Source organism: Prunus persica, chromosome G1 (assembly GCF_000346465.2).
Source record: "Prunus persica cultivar Lovell chromosome G1, Prunus_persica_NCBIv2, whole genome shotgun sequence".
NCBI classification, from domain to species: Eukaryota; Viridiplantae; Streptophyta; class Magnoliopsida; order Rosales; family Rosaceae; genus Prunus; species Prunus persica.
Window position 1 is genome coordinate 21,212,198 of NC_034009.1, and position 21,728 is coordinate 21,233,925.

The following is a 21,728-nucleotide window of genomic DNA, read 5'->3' on the forward strand; positions in this document are numbered from 1 at the left end:
AAGACGTCGTGATTATTAATGTACCGACGTGGAGTTCTGTAATATACGTCAGTAATACCGACGTTGATTTTACAATTTAAACGGCGGTTTTTTGGTAAGGACCGCCGTTGGTTTTAAAAATTTATTCTATAAATTTGTCGCTTTCATTCATTTTCGCGGTTTACATTTAGGGTTCCAAGTTCTTCCTCTCTCAGAGACACTGTCTCTCACATCTCAAAGACAATAATTTGGATGTCTTTCTCAAAGAGAAATTGAGCTTACATTTAGGCTAGTTGACAAGAAGAAGCTTGTCAACTAGCCTTCTCACTTCCTTGATCAAGTCTGATAGGACACTTAGTGCTTCTGAATACTCCTTGCTTTCCATCAAAAGAGATGCAAGCCTGGCCTCCACTCGCTGTCGAAGGAAAGTTCGCTTCTCAGGGAAATCTGAAGATCAGATGTGCCTGATCCTCTGCTTGATTTTTTTGACTAAGAAGATCCGTCAGATTTGTGATAGCCTCTTCCTTTATCCGTAGAGCTTCAGAAGAAGAAGATGGGTTTCAAGAATGCGATAAAGAATAGAAATGGCTTCAGATGGCCTCTAAAGCATGAGCAATCGAATCAGTAGTTGCTGGGAGATATGATGAAGACATTGTCAATGCTTTTCTCGTCGTCTATATTAAGGTAAGATGGCGGTAGATTTATAATTACCGACGTAGATTATTTTGTTAAACGTCGTTAAGTGTAATACAACCGACGTGGATTTTATTTTTAAATTATAAATAGAGTTTTTTTTCCAGAATTCTTTCAGTTTTAGTTTTCAATTACAAAGCGTGATAAATAGATTTTTCTTTCCCGAGGAAATTTAAAATGAGGGAAATTAATGTTCTAGAATTTGTAAACTAACACGACGCAATATTACTAACCCGAGGAAATTATAAATAGATTTTGCTTTCCTGAAGAAATTTTAAATTAATTCAGTTTGAAACAAAACGACGGTTTTTTGTTATGCCGTCGTTTTTAACTAACACGACAGATTTAAATAAAATAAGAATATAAAAACAACGACTGTTTTTGTACTACTGTCGTCGTTTTTCGTCGTCTTAAGTAAGACTAAGACAACGTAATATATTTGTTGAGCGACGTTGATTTGTTTTTAAACGTCGTTAGGTATAATATAACCGTCGTTGAAAATTGTCTCTCTGATTGCAAATTTGCAACGACGTTGATCAACTTCCAAAAAATTGTCTCTTTGATTGCAAATCTGTGTCATCTGTTAAGATTATTTTGTATTTTAAAGCCGTGGATTTGTTTGTAATTATACGGCGTCTTATACGAAAACCTCGTCGTGTTATTTTATGAGTAAAAACGGCGGCTTTTATTGAAATCGTCGTCTTTACTTTCTACGTCGGTCTATTCATAACTTCTGCCGTTCTTTGTTTGCTTTGATTTTACACTGCGGAAATCTGTTTCAAATAGACGTCGGTTGTTTAATTAGGTACGTCGTTGTTTTTGAACGGCCATTTGAATCTCCATTTTTAGTTGTCTAAGGTGGTATTACACGACGGTGTTTTTAGAACCGTCGTCTTTTTAAAAACCACGACGGTTTTCACTTAGACCGTCGTTGTTTTCTGGTCGTCTTTTTCGCTTTTTGTAGTAGTGCCTTTTTCCAACAAAGGTGTTCATTCTTGGCTTGTCCAAGAAATAGTCTTCAAGAGTAAAATCTTATCCTTTCTCTACTATTTTGTGCTCAAAGAGATTAGATCATAAGATACTTAAGTTAAAATGAAAAAGGCTTAGCTCAACTAGAATAAGCATAATTAATCTACCATTATAAATGTTTATATATTATATGTTGTGGCTAAATTTGTTTCCAAGAAAAGATATATAAGTTTCCTTCACTACCTTCACTAATGAGTTTCTTTTTACCTTTCATCACAAGTGCCTCGTACACTTGGTCATCTTCAATTGGGCCAGTTTCCTTCAAATCGCACATCTCCTCAATAATGGGCTTATTGAGTGGGGGAGAGGGGCCAGAATAGGCCTGATGGCTTGAGTTCCTCGAATCCTCCAATATTGCTACACAAGTGGCCTTGTTAAGTCCACAGAGGAATAGTATCCGGGTCAAACCAATTGTGATTAAGAGAGAGCCCCCCGATAGCAAGTCTAAGATACCCATTTCTATAATGAGTGCCAACACTTTCGGGGTCCCACATACTAATATATCTTGATTGTGTCGCTCCATTCTTAGGATTGGCAGCAATGTTTGTCCCAAGAACCACTGAGGCAAATTGAGACGAGGCATAGGTATGAGACATAGCAAGTGACACACGAAGCATGGAGCCTGTCTTTTGGGAGAGGGCAGAGGTGTCAGTTGTCTCATTAATTGGCAAGTTGACTGAGTCAGGACCATTGCTTTTCCGATTGCAATCCTCGTCAGAAAATACAAAGAGGTCGCCGTCCTCTTTCTCCAGCCTATGCCTCCAGTGGTTTTGTTCAAAAACTCCAGTTAATTCGCTACTCATTTTTGGTTTAAAGAGGAAGGTGGACCTTTTCGAAATCGGTGGAGCTCACATTCCATCATCATAATTCAAACCATCCATCTCCAATCTTGGATTAGGATTCAAAAGGCAGTCTCTGGAGTGTCCCAATCTACCACATCTTATGTAAAAGTCTTTTAAGCCTTCATAACTCAGCTGAATTTTCCTTCGCACCTTAACTTGACAAGACATAGATAAACCCCGGGGGAAGAGGTTTTGATGCATCAATGTCAATGTGCATTCTTAAAAATCCTCTAAAACCCACTTCTTCAACGATTTCAACTTCCAAAACAGAGCCAATCCATGTGCCCAGTTTTCTTGCATTTCCTAATGAGCACAAACTTCTTGGGAGACACAAAATAAAACTTATCCTCCTCCCATTTCCTCTGGTTTCTCTTCTCTAGCCTGCTTCCTACTGCTTGTGGATCTCCTTGTGGAGATTTGTGGCCTGTTTTCTCCCCTTCTTTATGGGTGTTTTTGCTTTCCCCTTTTGTGGGTGTTCTGCTCTCCCCTTCTATGGGTGTGTTGTTCTCCCCTTTTGTGGGTGTTTTGCTCAAGCTCTACTTGAACTCTTAAGGCTTTATGCCTTCGGTTTCCTTTATTTACCCAGATCCCCCCTTATTTCTCATCCCTTGTATTCAGTTGTCCCCTCCTCCATCCATTTCATCTTATCTCCCTCACACACTCCATTCAAATCCCTTCTCTATGGTCTTGGACCTTCCCACCAAAATTTTCTCCTCCTTTTTGATCTGACTTCACCTTGTGGTTGCTTCGGCTAGCCGAAAACGTGGTTTCTCGGGCACAACTTTGAAGATGTGTAGAGTTCGAGCTTTTGCTCTTTCTTGGGTGCCTACACCACCTCCTTCTACTGTGTTGATATTTGTTTGGTTTTTGTGTTTGTTCTGGTGCTTTGTCAGGTTTGATTTGGGAGGTGATGATCTTCTTGTGGCTGGCTTCTTTTTACTTGTTTGTGTCTTTGTAATATGTGAGATTTTAAGGTATTTGGGTGGATCTGTGGGTCATGCGATCTTTTCGTTTTGTGCCCCTTGGGTGTAGCAGCTCTTCCCCTCAACTTGTCCTGGTGATGTTGTCTCAGGCGGCGGCTCTGTTGAATTTTGGTTAGGGTTTGTTAGCTTTCTTGGCCTTGGTTTGGGCTTGTGTGGGCTTAATGCCTTCTAGGTTTTTAACTTCTTGTTGGTTCTTTTGCATTTTATTTGGGCCTCTGGCATTTTTGCTTTGTTGTTGAGCTCAGTTGGTTGGGTCTCACTTTTTGGTGTATTGTTATACCATTTTGTAGGTTTTTAATGAAATCCACTTCTGACCAAAAATAAAAAAATAAAACTTATAAGACACAATATTATTGTACAATTTAAGTAGGTAAGTTCTAGTAAACATCGGACAAGACATTTGTCCAATTTAATTTGGCGAATCCTAGTACGTATCGAACAAGACCGTAGTCCAATTTAATTAAAATTTTCCAATTCAATTCGAGCAACCATAGATTCAGATCTCACTACCTGGATACTAGTTAATGTATGTGTCTATGCAGCATTAATATTGTTTGGTCGTTACACATATTTTGACCTTAAATTCAGCAAATTCCATCACCGTATGACCACTGTCCATTTCCCCTTTTATAGTAAGCTCTTCATTCCAGTCCAAACTCCAAAGTGGACAAAATGATTTCCGTGGTCTGCATCATGAATGTACAAAAGCAAAAGATGATTGAAACCACCCTGGACACTTTTGACCCCAGAAAAAAGCATTTCTCAAATTATTTACTCTTTTGCCTACAGAGTTCATACTAAAAACCTCAAGAGTGCTGATTTCGAGCTCTAAAAATATACTACTCAAGTATTGTCATGAGAATATGAAGTATGAACACATATATGTCATGTGTACGAGTTAGGAATAGGATTGCAATTTACAAATATTGAACCCAACTTTATAGTAAGGGCTTATAACTCAAATAGTTAAAAGTATTTATTCATGTACCCGAGATTTTTGGTTCGATTCCCTCTTTCTAATACCATATGTATTAAAAATATAAAAATAAGAAAAAAAAAACCTCAGTTCTGTAAAAGTAGGTTGGAGCTATCCGAGTGACACAGATGAACAATTTTTCTCCCTAAAATTCATCGAACATTGATATTAACAGAGGATTTAATAGTAATCAAATGGGGGCAAATCCCAAATCCAACATCCCCAATCATCATGTCTTTTTCTCTATGCAGCAGCTTTTGGGTTCTGGATATAACACCACCCACAAATGAATCATGATGCCATCCATTGGCAAATTATTTATCAACACTCTGGATAATAAAAGTATGCCCCTCACATTGGATCATTTTGCTCTCTCTCTCTCTCTCTCTCTCTCTCTAAACAGACATACAAATTTTTTTTTTGAGGGAAAAAAAAGAGAGATATATATACAATTAAAATTAGGATTCAGTTGAGGATTTTCTTTGAAAAAATAAAATACCAATTGCATAGTACCATTATGAGCTCCAACTATACTAATTAACAATATCTAAAGTAATTATGAGCTCCAACTATAGTAATTAATAACATGTAAAGTAATTAATAATTTAATAATATCAAAAGGTTTTTGGTAGGGTTGAGTGATGCATATACATTAACCTGAAAGCATGAGGCATGCCAGAAGAGGTATGCTTTGATCCTCTATGATTCATGTGTCACAAAGGCAGGCCAGGCATGTTTAAACATATTAATGCTCTAACTATCCTCCATGCTAACAATCATAGATATTAGCAAGTAACCATGATGACTGACCAGCGTTTAGGTAGATAGATACTTTTCTATTCTATGCCATAGAAAGCAAGGGTATTTCATTTTTTATTTTTATTTTTTTATAAGTGATAGTTTAAATTAATTTAATTTACTAAAAAGAAGACTCCAACTTGGATAAAATACGACGAATTGACTGCCCCGACCAATTGTGCTAACTAGCCTCTGCTTAGAAAGCAAGTAGTTTGATAGAAGTTGTTTGCTCAAAAGTTGTCAAGGGCACTTTGGTAATTGCAACAAAAAGCAACAATGACTTTGCCTTTGAATTTTGAAACTCTCTCTCTCTTGCTCTGTTTTATTCTCTCTGTGAAAATGAAGAGGAATCGCGCATGCCAAGTGCCAAAGAAAAAGAGGGGGGGTTGGGTTGTAAATTGTAATAAATAAAGAATGGAGAAAAAGAAAAGAAGCACATTGCCAACCCCATCCCCATCTTTGAGTCAGAAGTTGCAGCAAAAGGCTTCTCATTCCTCTCAACCCAAATGAAACTTCCTCCTCCTCTTTCTTCACCTCTCTTCTCGTCCTACTCATACTTCACCTGGATTTGTTCATGCAAGATCCAAAGAAGTCACAAGCAAGGTATGCAAAACTAACACACACACTCTCTCTCTCTCTCTCTCTCTGTGTGTTCAATTATATTTACTTTACACAATATATATATATCCCATCATTCTATATACTTGCATATATGGAACAATTCAATATTGAGTTCAGAATATATATATATATATATATATATATATATATATATACATATTTGGTGGGTTAAATTGCTCCCTTATTTATATCAACCGGCCGCTAAGTTTGAGATTATTAAAGCCAGCTAAGATTATGTTGTGACAGGCTTTCCTGTAAGTTTGAGATCATTGTCAAGCTTAAGAACACCTTCTCTCATGAAATTCCAGTCTTCTCTTAGAAATGTGGTAACCAAACCAAAAAAAAAAAAAAAAGAAGAGAGAGAAAAAAGAAGAGAGAAAAGTTCAGTACTGCTTTGATCTTTAGGCCCAGTAGATGATTTGCCTTGGACTTAGGCCTTGTTGGGTTTGGGCTGTACTAATTCAAAACCCAATAACTTGCCAGGAGCCCACAATGGTGTGGTGTTCAAAACAAAACCCCTTAAATATAATATGCTATATTTAACACAATCATCCTTTTTCGTCAATAAAAATGTAAAATATCTGTTTTGTCATTAGGAGGTGTTTGGTTCGTTGAAATGAATTCATGGAAAACCAATTTCCATGTCTTTCTCTATGGGGTCGAAAATGGAAAATTCATTTCCCATTTTGATATGTATTTATTTTATTTCACATGTTTAATTTGTGGGGTATTGTAAACAAAATTTGTTTATGGGGGGGGTATTGTAAACAAAATTTGTTTGCTTTTCAGTTATATCTAGAAATATGCAAAAAAGAAAACGCTAAGAAGTATGACCAATAGACTTCATACTATTAATTATTAATGGTGGCAAATTGGTTATATAACAATATAACTGCAGACGTTGGTTAAGTCAGTTAGCGAAAGTAATGGATCCGTCCTCCTTACACCCACGTTCGAATCTTCCTTCCCATAATAATTGAGTATATTCGTAATGCTTGACCAAGGCCAGGTAAATTCGTAATGCTTAGAGAGTCTAAGATTTGACCTTTGAAATTTTAAGACTTTTACTTAGCCCTTGTACTTATCTGTTACGACAAATAAGTGACTCCTCTGGTTCAATTCGTTAAATCTATAAACATATTAAGACAATCAATGCTCGCTGAATATGTCAAAGATAAGTAGGTTTCAACTTTCAATCCAGACTTAGCAATTTCATCTTTGAAAAAACCCCCAAACTTAGCAAATGGGCAGTTGTCTTCGACAACATTAGAATTAAATTGGGTATAAATTAAATGAAGTAGTAGTCTTCAAGAGGAAATTAGAATCCACGTTCAACCAATCTTCTTCAAAATATGTACATCACATTGGCTCCATTTGTGCGTAATTATTATCCTTGTGATTTCTTGAAGCATGTAGAAAAGCAGAAGCAGAGCCATGACGTCATTATTGTTGACATGCACTTGTTTTTGCTTAGGAATAATAAGCCTTGGTATCAAAGAGCAAGAGAGATGGGCATGGGCAGTCTATGGAGAAGCATCAACAATAACAATTCAAAGTCCACACAAGTTCCAGCAGCAAATTCCACGCTATGGAAAACCCTAGTCAATGCCAAAAGCAGTCCCGGCACAAACCCTAATAATTTTCCTGCACCAAATTCCAACTCCAATTCCAATTCCAATAATGTTAGGCACAAACTGAGAAAATGTACCTCTCTAAAGGTTGCCACGTCATTTACAAGGGTGTGTCTTTGTGCACCAATATCTTCCTACAATGAGGTTTTTAGGGCTGAGCTTCCCCCAAGAAGAAGCAATAGCTACCCAAGAATGGGGTCCTATTCCAAGCCATTGGGCACAACAACTACTTCTAGTGCCAGCATTGCGCAAGCACGGCTTAGCACTGATCATCCAGGAATTAGAAGAGTGTTTCGGGGAAAGTCGCTGACCGACGACGTTTTGATGAGAAGGTTTGTGGTGGAAGAAGAAGCAATGATGCAGGTTAGAAGGAGAAATCAAATGGAAGTCATAAGGAGAAGAAGTGTGATGAGGAGGAAGAGGCTTGGGCCTAGTCCTCTTTGTAGAATGGTTTTGGCTGAGGAGGATTAATTAATTTTCAGCTTTTCCCTAAAATAATTTTCAGCTTTCCTCTCTCTGGTATATCTTTCCCATAAAATTAAATATTTTTTGATGGTGTAGCATTATTGGTTGGTGTACAAGTTTTATGGGAAATATTATGGTCTCTAAATTCTAAATGCTAACGAATGATTCAATTTTTGTTGTTGTATATAATTATATATATGCAACTGATTGACAGAATGGTGGAACTATTGCATTTTTTTGTACGAGACACATTCCATTTCAGAGTGCCATTTTTGTTTTTGTTTTTTTTTTATAATTTTTAACTGTAACTGAATGAAATAAATTATGTGGGAATTTTGTTTTTAGAAAAGTTGATATAGATCCAAATTCGCATTAAGGAGTTAGGTTTAATCATTAAATTTGGTGACTTTGATCCAAGTCCTTTACTCTTTTGCCACATATGATTACATTCCTTTTTTAATATTATCTGATGTAATCTTTTTAGTTTTTAATTTATAAAATTATTTTTTGTTCCAATGATGCCCCTTATGACTTGAATCGGGTAATAGTTATTTATGTCATAATAATTAGTCATTTACAATGTTTGGCATTGAATAGAAAAGGCAAATACAACAGACATATCACAAAAATCACGTTTTTACCTACAATCATGCTTCTTCCATCCCAATCTACTGATTTCTTGCTTCTCTCAGCTACCTATTCGACAAGTATCTCATCCTATCTTTACCTTATTGACTTATATGTCGTATTGGTACATATGAATTATCTGTTGTACAGTTATAATATGAGCTACCTAATCAACATGATGATATAGGTACAATATGATATGAATCAGCTACCTATTCGACAGGTATAATGAGATACACCTGTGCTATTGGTATAATATGACTCATCCTCGGCGTTAGGTATATATTTTATATAGGTATTTCTATGGGTAGAAAACACTTGTTATAGGTATATTATGAAATGCCAGGTAGGTGTTTATGACAACCCTTTTCTCATGAGAGGCTTCTGAGCCTTGTGGTTGGAAAAATTGTAACTTTTTCAATCATGGCATATGTGTATAGGCAACAGAGCTATAGGCTATAGATTAATCTGGTGCAAGTATTTCTCTGTGTGTTCACTTGTTTTTGGCTTTTTGGTTACTTTTTTCCAAGTTCAAGTCTTTCTTCTGAGAGCAATTCTTGCAAGAACATTTATGATGTTTTAAGCTTACTATGGTAATGCTACCAAGGCGATAGGTAGGTGTTTTCCACCAGGTTCTTATCATTTGTATACTAAAAAAACTCCATTACTGATGCAAGAAATCTGTAGAGCTTGGGAATGAGCATGATTTGTAGGAGTCGCCATGATTGCTGGGATGTGTTGCTTTGTTTTCCTTTTCTATTTAATGATACTGGAAGTAAATATGTTAAAAGGAAAGACAAATCAATTGCTTATCTATCCACACGCTGGCTTGAAGGACTTCTATTGAGGAGTTAATATTGATGTCTTGCATCCATTATATCTTAACAAAATTGGACCTACATCTTAGAAGTTCTTTTATTTTTCACATTAAGTATAATTATTTATGCACTTGTAGATTAGATCATCTATAATTGATTAACTCCTTTCTACACGAGTCTCTTCACTGTAGAAAGCAATTAATAAAAACATATATTTATTTTGCGAAGTATTTTAATTGGTTAAGAGTTTTTACCTCTATATCAAATCATTCATTCTCTGCATAGGTACAATATATAACTCATCCATGGTCACTGGTGGACCTAGTAAGGCGCAAGGAGGTGCAGATGCACCTCCCCTCGCTGGAAAAACCATTGTAGGTGCTTCAAATTACCCTTTTGCTCAACTGGTGTACAGATTACCTTATTTCCATTTTCAACATTTACGTAAATGGAGTAATATAAAAATAAATAAAAGTAAAAGGGTAAATGTCTTTAGTTTACAATGTAAATAAGGAAGTACCCTCCATTTGGATTCAAATAAAAATACTAGAAAATCAAATTCCCACCAAATCAAAATATGAAAATTCGGTTTGAGTGCAAAATATGATTTAGGCTAAAAATGATAGCTCATTATGTCAATATATACTTCATACTAAAATCCCATAAAATCAAGTTTTCTTATTTGATGTGTAAGGAATAAAAGCCGCCAAAAATTATCTTGAGAAAATGATTATTTCGAAAAACCATTTTTCATACCTAGTCAATATTGCACATCCGTTAAAAAATTTTTGTGTCCGCTGTCCATGATATAGGTATAATATGAATTAGCTACCTATTCGACATGTATAATGAGATACACCTGTGCTATTGGTATAATATGACTCATCCCCAGCCCTAGGTATATATTTTATATTGGAATTTTTATGGGTAGATAACACTTGTTATAGGTATAATATGAAAATGCCTTGTAGGTGTTTATGACGACCCTTTTCTCATGATAGGCTTTTGAGCCTTGTGGTTGGAAAAATCGCAACTTTTTCGATCATGGCGTATGTATATAGGCAACAGAGCTATAGATTAATCTGTGCAAGTCTTTCTATTTGTTTCACTTGTTTTTGGCTTTTTGGGTACTTTTTTCCAAGTTCAAGTCTTTCTTCTAAGAGCAATTCTTGCAAGGATATTTTTTCACGTTTTAAGCTTACTATGGTAATGCTACCTAGGCGACAGGTAGGGGTGTTTTCCACCAGGTATTACTGATGCAAGAAATCTGTAGAGGTTGGGAATGAGCATGATTGTTGTTTGTTTTCCTTTTCTATTTAATGGTACTGGAAGTAAATATGTTGAAAAGGAAAGACAAATCAATTGCTTATCTATCTACACGTTGGCTTGAAGGACTTCTATTCAGGAGTTAATATTGATGTCTTGCATCCATTATATTTTAACAAAATTGGACATGCATCTAAGAAGTCCTTCTGTTTTTCACATTAAATATAATTATTTACTACTTTCTACGACGAGTCCCTTCACTATAGAAAGCAGTTAATAAAAACATATATTTATTCCATTAAGTATCTTAATTGGTTAAAGAATTTTTACCTCTATATCAAATCATTCATTCTCTTCAAATATCGCTTAAAAATGGTAACATTTTGCAAAGAGACATAAATTTACTTTTTATTATTAACTTCCACCTACTTGACAGTTGGAACATAGACAAAGGTTGTAGAAACCCCAGCTGATAGCTAACTTACGGCCACATCAAAGAAAATCATTGGTTTGCTTATAAGCCACTCTAAAACAAATATATATATAAAAACTTACAAAGCAAGGATAGTGGTTATCTAATCTGTATCTCACTTATGCCTTTTCAGGCGAGTTAGGTTGTTCTATGACACTACTAATGTCAACTCCATACAAACGTAATATGACCCATCACTTATTTTTTTTCCTCATCTTTGCCAACCACCATATATACTTTTAATTATCTGCTTCAATTTTCTCTTCTGTAATCATGTCATTAAACGAATTTTTATTACACTCTATTTACAATCTGACAACGACCACAATTTAATCTTAACCGTCAGACTTAATTTTTCTTGAAAAAATAGACATTGACTCAGGTATACGTGTATGGCACCTCTTTTTGTAATTAAAAAAAGTGTTAAAATACAGTAATTGTTTTTAACTACTTGAGTTACAAGTTCCTTTTATTGATTATATTTTAACTCAAGCTTAATTAAGGGGAAATTTTTGTACACGACTGTACCACCACCATGTTAAAAGGGAAACCAGCTTATGAAAAATTGACTTAAAATTCTTATTTTCATTAGTAAACATTCTAGACATATATGCACTATCCTCCATATCTTTATTTGCATTCTTATTAGGCTTCAACAAATTTTTCAGTTGACTTGCTCCCAATTTGATATAATTCTCCTATTTATATATTAAGACATAAGTACTTTCATTGATTAGTATGTGGACACACGCGTCAATAGGTTTTTCTTCATTTTATTTTTTATGTATATAAATATTTTTAAATTATGTTATTCTTACATGTATATAGAATTTTTTAGACACGAAGTCTTATTATTATTATTGTTATTATTATTATTATTATTATTATTATTATTATTATTTCCGTATTTGTCTCTTTAAAATGAAGTAGATGTGTTTTAACATAATTTGTTAAATAAAAGCAGTTTTGAGTTATTTGATGAATAAGCAAGTGTGGTTCTATGGTAGCTTAACTATTTCACCCTTTTACTGATGAAAATTCAGCGCACCAAACATTAGCTGAAGTGGCTGGCCTCATTCATTTATGGCATCTTGACGCTTTATGCTTCACCATCTCAGGTTTGTTGAACAATATAGTTGCCCTAGGTAACAAAATTAATTTATACACTTAGAATATTTCTTTTGGTTATTTATTATTTAATTTAGATGAATAAATACAATATTGCTCTCTTAATTTTGTTAATAAGGAGATGTGAGAAACTCACACACACGGGTTTTATGGAGACTTGAACCTAAACCCATATTTAGGAGCACACAAAGACTTGTCACATGTGCCAGCCCAACTAACACCTTGTATTTTCATGTTTTATGTTTTTTTAAGAAGAATAAAAAATACTACGGAATAATTATTGCTTTCTCTAACTTATTATTATACACAAGAAAACAGAACAAAGCTTTATCTAATAAAATGTTTGTGACTTGTATTTAACTACAAAGTTTTGAAACACAATCATGTCCGCCCAACTGGAAGGCTGAGATCACATGGTCTGTCAAGTGTAGTTGGGTCCACATCCACCAATGTCCTATTATTGTTCTTTATCTTTTGCCTCATTCACAATGCTAGCAAGTGGCCACCGTGCTTCTGCTAATGCTATTGCTTTGTACACTTCAAATTTAAGGAAGGCGTGGCATTAAGAAGGGGTGCCACAAGTTCACAGCCGTCAAACTTGAAATTGCTTAAAACACCTGGTATATATATTATATTGTAAAATAAATAAATTTTTTTTTTCTTTCTAATTTCTACTTTGCGTTTTGAGTTTAATTAAGACCAGGTCAAACAATGGAATTTAGGGAATAAATAAAAATAAAGAAATGAATTATGCTGCAGATGCACTTGCTAATTGGAGTTATAACTTAGCTTTGGGAAGTTGCATACTCGATGAGACCTCTACCTGGATGGGAAACATCCTTCTTGATGATCGGGAATCGCTAGATCCCGTTTGATTCTTGTTGTTTAACTTTCTTTGTTGTGTTGGGGCGTTGAACCCCCATCTATCACTAAAAAGAAAAAGAAAAATTACTTTTAGAAACTTTATTTAATGTAATCGTTCACGTGTTATAAGATATGAAATATTTTTACTCACTACTTGAACACAAAGTGTATTCTCACCACTCTTCTTAATACTTGACACGTATTCATAAGTATAACCATTATTAATTTTTTTTACTTTATATTTATTGACTCTCTATGAAATAAAGTATATATATCAAATACTAGTATACCTTAAAAAGTGGAAAATCTAAACCTTGTACCCCACTTATATTTTTAACACATTGAAAAATTATATCGAGTGGCTGTATTCCAGTATCGCACTGTAATTTTTTTAAAAAATTGGTGATTAGTTGTGAATAGATAGACATTGTCTTGCAATCCAAAATTGCAGCGCAGTTTGAACAGTGTAGAGCTCCTTGACATGGGTTTCCAAATCGTACCTCTACAGCTACTTCTAACTTACTAACTTCTTCAGATTCAACCAACCCAATTCCTTCTAATATTAGACATTGCATGATATGTGGGCAGGTTGCAAGTCTTTCTAATTTCAACTTGGGTAAATAATTGGCAGATGCACATATGAGCAACTGGGTTCTGTCTCCACCAAACAAAATATTCCCCATTATTTTGGCTTAACAGCTCAGTTTATTCATTAATGCTTTCTTTAAGGCGAGGCTAAGGTTCTCGATTTGATGTTTCAAGGAGTTTGAGATAGGCAGATTTTCCATGGTAGAAAAAACATGTGCAATGATGGATAACTCAAAGCCACATTCTAGCAAAATATATGCATATTGAACACCAAAGGAAAAAAAAAAAGGTACATATATATGTTAGGAACTGTAATTTTTTTAAAAAGTGATTCGTAAATATGATACAAATAATATTAATTAAAAAAAAATATTTTAGTGGGGGAATTTCTACAAATGCTATTAAGTGGAAGATGATAAATATATAATTAATTAAGGCCAAAAACTAAAATAAGAAGATAAAAACAGAGTACCAAACTCAAGTACCCAAACGTGTAATAAGTGGGAAGATAGCTGCTGCACAAATAGTCTTCCCATTCAAGTAAAGTTAGTTGAAGTTGGCCACATTGAGTGAGAAAGTAGCCAACCTCTCTCTGTCCCTCTCTCTCTCTGTCTCTTTCTCTCTCTCTCTCTCTCTCTCTCTCTCTCTCTTCTCATCATCATGACCAAGAAACATAGTAAAAGAAAATTATAAATCCCACAAAAGGAGAAAGGTGGGAAAGAAGGAAAGGTAAATTCATACAAGCAAGAACCAGATTCAAAGTTGTAGAGTGAGAAACAAAGGAAACAGAGAAAGAAGGTCATTAGCAACAATTTTATGTAAAAAGCTAGGTGGAAAAGAAGCATGTGGTATAACAAAGGCGAGGGAGGCTAGAGCCAAATAGAAAGAGAAGCCCTTCTCTCCTCCTGCTTGCTCTTTCCTTTTGCTTGTAGCAGCTTTTTCTAGGGTCTTTGGAAGCTGGGTTGGTCTTATAAGGTACAAATTAAATTATCTCAGTTTATTATCAGTTTAATTATCTTTATTTATTCAACTTTTTGGGTTTCTGTTAAATTTCTTGGAGATATAAATGATCTGAATTTTGAGGAATTTAATTTTAAGAACGAAAATAAATGGAAGCTTCTTTCTCTCGGGAGCTAAAAAAAAGCCTTACTGTCAGAGCAATTGTCCTGTTTTTCTGAGGTAATTTTCCTATGAATTCTTTGTTCTTGGGATCCCTCTTGAGTTCTTGTTTGTCAGATGTTGGTTCTTTGAGAATTATTGTCTTGTCTCGATACTTTACTTGTAGCTCCTCTCTCTCCGGTCTCTGTGTGTGTGCCTGAAAAAAAAAGAAAAAGTTATATATATATATATATATATATTCTAGGTCTTCTTTGGTTTGTGTTTTGGTCATCTTGTTTTTTATTGGGGTGGATTTTGGTGTCTTTTTTTCTTTCTTCAGTATTATATCCCTACTACAAATTTGGCGATGAACTGATTAAATGCACAATAATGACCTTTCATGGGTGTTTAACCATACAACTCTACTTTGTTCTCATATTTTTATTTGGAGATTAAATACGCTCGTATATTATTTTTAACCGGGAAACTGAGAGGCCTTTTGGAAGCACCATAGTCAGGCCTGCCTTCTTATTCTAATGTCTACACTTGGATGTAATCTTCTTTTGCTTTGGGAGTTAGCAATCTGAGATAGAGAGTGTTGCCGATCGATCTAGCAAGGTTCATCTTTTAATATTTTTTCATTTTAAGTTGATGAATGTTATGGAGACGAACTGATGGTTGATTTCGATAATTATTTATGTCTTAATTATTAATTTGCGGGGACATTAAGCGTAAACAAATGTCTATGAAAATAAGAGAGATGGTTTGTGTGACACATGCGTTCAATTCTTTTTTAAGTCAAGCATGTTTGATTGGTAAATGGGAAAATGCAACTTGCAAGCACCTGCAAATCCTGAATTGCTCTTTCATTTCCCTTTCAGGTAGAAACAGTAATGCTAGGAACATGGGAAAGAAAGGGAGTTGGTTTTCTGCCATAAAGAGGGTTTTTTCACCGCATTCCAAGGAGAAGGTAGTCAATGTTAGACAATAGTGGCTTAGTTTTTCTGTTTCAAATGGAGTTTTGTTGAATTATTTCACAATTTGTTTGGACTTCTCAAATAAGCAGATGATTCAAAGGTTAACCTTTTGTTTTAATTTTGATCTATATGAAATATTTTTCCCAAAATTTAAACTTTTATGTACCCCACACTAGATTCCATTGCTGGCTTAAATGAAGGTGCGGTGTTTTCGTATAAACTATGATGGTTTGTCGTATATGGTGATTAACAATCATAAATTCATACTAAAGAACCTCTGCTTAGTTTTACAATCATATGTTCAGTTGAGTTTATCCTATGTCGGAAACAAAAAGAAATTTTAATATTATGGGAGTGGTATGCATTTTACTTAAATTTCCGCACTGCATGGTTAGTTTTTGTTGGAGCACAAAGGTTCAATTTGCTTTAAAAACATGCAAAACACTTGCTAGTTCAAACTAATTCTCATTATTAATCATATTGCAGGGTTCAGAGAAGAAAAACACAAAAGAAAAGAAGGGGCTTGGGAAACTAAAGCATGGAGAGACCAATTCATTCATTCCCCTGTTCAGGGAACCAAGCAGCATTGAGAAAATTTTTGGGGATTTTGAAAGGGAGCAGCAAAGAGTAAATTTTAGGCCTCCTACCCCCGATGAGCAACCAAGGACACCGCCTTTTGTGCCTCCTAGAGTTGCTTCACCCAGGGATCCTTCCCCAAGGGTTGGCTCACCAAGGGCTGCTTCTCCAAGGGCTCCTTCTCCAAGAGCTCCTTCCCCAAGAGCTCCATCTCCTAGGATTCTTCATCATCATAAGGAGATTAGATACAGACCTGAACCAACTCTAAGGAACCACCATGCTTCAGCTACTAAAATCCAAGCAGCTTATAGAGGTTATATGGTAAGCTCATACTTCCCATTGTTAGCATTGAAGGGTGGGGGATGTCTAGAGATGTGCAACGACAAGACTAGAAAATGTGAGAGTAGAATTCAATACTGGAAAATAGAATTCAATGCAAATATATGCCCTATCATCTGAAAAGCAAAAGGTTGAGTTTTGGAGAATTTGTTAGGTAAAAGCTGTAGATTTTCCAGTTTTCACAAAACGCAGCTGTTGGTATAATATAAGGTCCTGTCTAGAATCTTGTGTTTCGTTTGCTGACTGTATATCATACAGTTGCAAATTTTATGTGCATAGTTATTCTTTAGAAGCACAATAACAGTTCAAAGTAATTGGTGTGCAAAAGGGTATGCAGGGGTAGGCATTTGTCTGGTCTGTTTCTTTTTGTCTATCTTACACAATGATAATTTATTCCGAATGTACATCATCTTACAGCAGAGTTGCAAATTTTAGTTGCATTTTGTCTATCTGAATTACTGAACTAGATCTCATTCAAAAGGAGTTCTTCAAAAGGCTTTGATACCCTAGGTGTCGGTAACTACAAGTTAGGAACTGTGTGGGGCCCTGTTTAATGAACATACTCTATATTCATGAAAAAACTTCAACCCAGACGAGATAATGTGGTACTTGTTGTGCAGGCGAGGAGAAGCTTTAGAGCTCTAAAGGGTCTAGTGAGGCTTCAAGGAGTGGTGAGAGGACAAAATGTGAAGCGCCAGACATTGAATGCCATGAAATACATGCAACTCTTGGTGCGGGTTCAGTCTCAAATTCAGTCACGCAGGATCCAGATGTTAGAAAATCAAGCAAAACATCAAGGTCAATACAAGAATGATAAGGAAGTGGAAAGCACCTTTGGCAAATGGACCTTGAGCCAGGCAGTAAGTTCCCATTCATCTGTTTTTGATTCCATTCCTATCTGTTTAAGGATTCACCATTTGACCCCAGGATAGGAGGCATAGGATTTATTCAAACGTTTGGTTATGCTGTTTGAAAATTAGTTGCTATACAAATCCATTATGGGTTTCCTTCTTGATGTAGTTTGGTTGTTCCAAAGTTTAAGCTGTTAGCTAGGTATAAAGTGGCCTAAAAATATATCAAGAGGATCACGTAATGCTACACAGACACACACCCACACATTAACACTTCCTCTTTTGTGGGTATAGCCACTAATTTGTGACAAATGTGGACCTTACCCGTGTACTTAGAACATAAAATACAAAATACAAGCTATTATCACAAAGAACAATAGCTAAGTTCCTGGAAGAGTTTATGGGAAATGAGCCAAACATGTGTATCAAGCAATGCACATTGATATAGCTCTCAGTTCAAAGAAAACTCTTCTTTGTGGTTATATTTCGAAAAGATGAAGTCAGCTCATTGGTTACTGTGTTGATTGTTATAGGCTTCTTGAATCTTCTATGACTTGTTATTTGTGTTATTCTATTTAATGAGTTTGGGTCTCTGAACCCTGCAATGGTGAATTCTATTTCAGTACGTTCTGACTTTCATGAATTGTGTGCTAGACAACAATTGTTTCCGAAAGCTTAACCTATTAGGGAAAGGGGAAATGTATATCAACCTTACACCCTCTCTCACATCTCTGATACCATGTTAGACAGTCACTGGCCCCAAAATCTTAAGCTGTTAGGGAATGGGCCAACAGTGTATATTAATCTCACATTATGAACCAATATTACTTCTTTAGGCTGCATTAGTTCTCTAGATAGATAAGTGAAATCGCCTTTTGAACTATGACACATTTGGACCAACATCATTCTAACTTTCTGAAGTGGAAAAGAAGACTACTCTACCTTTTCTACTAAAGAAAACAGAGGAAAAATACTCTTTGCTGTTATGTCTGTCAAATAATTATGACTTATCTTTAAAATTAAGTAATAATCCTAACAACTACTATAAAAATAAGCAATCCTAACAATCGGATGCACTGTGATGTAGTCTGAGACAGGCAATAATGATGAATGGGATGATAGTTTGCTAACTAAGGAGGAAGTGGAGGCAAGGTTGCAGAAGAAGGTTGAGGCAGTTGTTAAAAGAGAAAGAGCAATGGCCTATGCATACTCCCACCAGGTATTCTTTCTCCACTAGTAATTCATGAGCTGCCCGTCTTCACTTTGTGTTCAGATAGAAAAGAGAAATCTTCATTTTTATGTTAAATTTCAATTTTCTATGGTATCAAATTTCAAGTACGAATCTGATAACTATGATCTTTTGTGTAAAATGTTAGACTTAAGAAAACTAACAGATGCAATATTAATAACGACATAGGTAGAAATTTGGAGTATACAAAAATACTCTGACAATTTAGAAGAACTTTCACCTTTGAAGTATGTAACTTTATATCATATTTATTTTTATGATTAAGATTTCCCTATTGAACAAGGTTTAACCCGCCCCCTAATAGTATTTTAATGGGTATACAATTTGTTCCTTGCACATGATGGTATATAGTATATACTAGAATGAGAAATTAAAGCAGATTATTGCAATTGATGGTTTTCTTATTTTTTGTGTGCGCCAAAAACAGCTGTTGAAAGCTACTCCTAAATCAGGTCAAACACCTATAGCTGATATCCGGTCTGGGGGATTCCCATGGTGGTGGAACTGGTTGGAACGTCAGCTCCCCCAAAAAGACCCTCCTACAGAAACCAATGCATTGAAGAACTTTCAACTTACTCCTCCGAGATCACATTCAGAAATGAAGCCAAGCCCGGTGCCACAAGCAAGCAGTCAGAGGCAACATCCCTTTTTATTTGATAACAATCTGGACACGCCAAAATCCTCAAAATCAACCATAAATCTGACAACACTAAAACAAGCAGGAACCCCGCCTCCGATTAATATGAGTAGTACTCCACAAGCAAACAGCTTGGGGCTATCAAAGTACACAAGACGACCACCAGCTGGTGGAGCTGAATCCCCTTTTGGTTTTCCACTGAAGGATGATGATAGCCTCACAAGCTGCCCCCCGTTCTCGGTTCCCAACTACATGGCTCCAACCATGTCAGCCAAAGCCAAAGCGCGAGCTGGTAGTAATCCTAGGGAGAGATTTGTGGGGACTCCAAGCAGTGAGTCCAAAAGAAGGCTCTCCTTCCCTTTGACACAAGGCATTGGGTCTTTCAAGTGGAACAAAGCTTCTTTTTTCTCTAATAATAAGGATTCCAGCTCTCAAAGGATTTTAGACAAGAACCAGCCCCCGCAATCTCTAGGAAATTTGAGCATAGATTCCACGGTTTCTATGCCTGCAGGAGTTGGAAGGAGGCCATTTAATAGATTTGTGTGATTTATTTTCCTGTACTTTTTAACCTTTTCTTCTATCCCCTACTGTGGTGTTTATTTTCCTTGATTGATTTGTATGGTGATAGCTTTGAGTTGCAAAATAGTGATGTATAATAAATATATTATATATAGGAACTGATTATGGTTTGGATATTATTTGATGCAACGGAATTTGGGTTTTGATATCATGACAATTTTATTTTGTTTTTTCTTGTCTGGCTTTGCTTCAGTATCCTATGACTCTCTACGTAATAGCAAGACGAGGGCAAACACTTCAGATCCTCTCTACCCCGCGTCTCGTAATATATCTAATTGTGACAATATCTCTCATTTAAGGCAAAAAGTCACTTTGTCCTTGTGATTTACCACTTTTATTATTAAGGTTCCTTGGTTTCAATTGAGTTTTTCTATTTAAATCCTATACTTCTCTCTTTTCACCCCATATTCTAAATTCACTCCAACTTTTAATTCAAAATTTCACAATTCCTAAGAAAACTCCACTATTTTCCTAAACTACCCTTAAATAGACATCTAGCATAAAAAAAAAACAAAAAAAATTCATCAACTTTACACCCCACACTCCACACCCCATACCCCACACCATGTTATCTTGCCCCTTACCATTCTAAGTTCACCTCAATCTCACATTATTATAAAAACACAGTTAAATTGATATATAAGTTGAGTTCAATATTGTAACAAATATATACATATATATATATATATATTAAAATTTAAAATTCAAAACTTGCCTATTCATCTTCTTCCTCTATCCATCCAAAAGGAGCCGCTGCCACCGTTGGGAAGTTGAGGAGCAGTAGTAAATCGTTTGTTGATGGTTGTTGAACTCTTGTTTGGGTCTTTCAACTTCATTCAAATTAAAATCATGGCCAATTATTTCTTTGGCAATTAGGTCTGTTTCTATTCTTCCTGTTCTCCCAAATTTTAATTATCTTTGACTTGTTTTATTATTAAGACCCCGGAAGAATGCCAATTTGGGCTTTATCATTGGTTCAAGTTCTGAAAGAATTGTGAGCCATTTGAACTCTGATCGACGAGTTTTTCTAATTGGATGATTAGAATGCCAGAGGAAGAAGATGAAGAGTCCATAAAAATAAAAGGGTTTCCTTTGATCAATATTTGTTTTATTATTCAATTGAAACAGGAAGGCCCAGGAAAATTGCTCTCATATAAGTTACCATAATCAAATATGAAAAGTGGGAGCGTGGGGTGTGTGTATAGATGTATTAGGGTTAAGTATTAAGTTGGATGTCTTTTTTATCTTTTTACACAATAATAGAACTTAAGAGCTTAATGATTTAGGTATTGGGGTGAACAAAGAAAAGTGTGGCGTTTAAATAGAAAAACTCTTTCAATTTGATCATTTTTGCCCCAGTGGTTTCAATTTAACCAAATTTCAAATTTTTGTTAAATTAGAGTAAAGGATGTTAGATGTTGAGAGGCATTTTGGTCCAAAAGAAAAAGCTGGAAAATTAGAAATTAGGGGGTCTATTCAATTGAGATTTTAAAAGACTATTTTGGGATAACAAAGTCTTGTGGTATTCAATCAAGACTTTTTAATAATCTAAACAAGTCTTGTGGTATTCCAACAAGTTTTGGGTTCAATCAGAAATCAATCGGTCAAGGAAATTGGACACTTCAAGTTCGTATGAAGTTCA

At 35.3% G+C, this 21,728-nt stretch overlaps 2 protein-coding genes across 4 annotated transcripts; both read left to right on the forward strand.

The window, feature by feature from the left end:
- On the forward strand, positions 5,652-8,187 carry LOC18788524. Its single transcript, XM_020561180.1, has 2 exons — positions 5,652-5,903; positions 7,396-8,187. Exons 1-2 carry the CDS (start codon positions 5,875-5,877, stop codon positions 8,021-8,023), a joined length of 657 nt encoding a protein of 218 aa, XP_020416769.1. The 5' UTR covers positions 5,652-5,874; the 3' UTR covers positions 8,024-8,187.
- LOC18788617 (protein IQ-DOMAIN 14) lies at positions 14,393-20,256 on the forward strand. Of its 3 annotated transcripts, XM_020566706.1 has the most exons (7): positions 14,393-14,755; positions 14,879-14,959; positions 15,760-15,857; positions 16,342-16,752; positions 17,391-17,630; positions 18,709-18,840; positions 19,298-20,256. In XM_020566706.1, the coding sequence occupies exons 3-7, from the start codon at positions 15,783-15,785 to the stop codon at positions 20,051-20,053; spliced, it is 1,614 nt and encodes a 537-aa protein (XP_020422295.1). In that variant the 5' UTR covers positions 14,393-14,755; positions 14,879-14,959; positions 15,760-15,782; the 3' UTR covers positions 20,054-20,256. The 3 variants fall into 3 exon arrangements, with proteins under 3 accessions (XP_020422295.1, XP_020422292.1, XP_007222397.1); XM_020566703.1 differs by lacking the exon at positions 14,879-14,959 and having other exon boundaries at positions 14,394-14,755; XM_007222335.2 differs by lacking the exon at positions 14,879-14,959 and having other exon boundaries at positions 14,395-14,755; positions 15,760-15,848.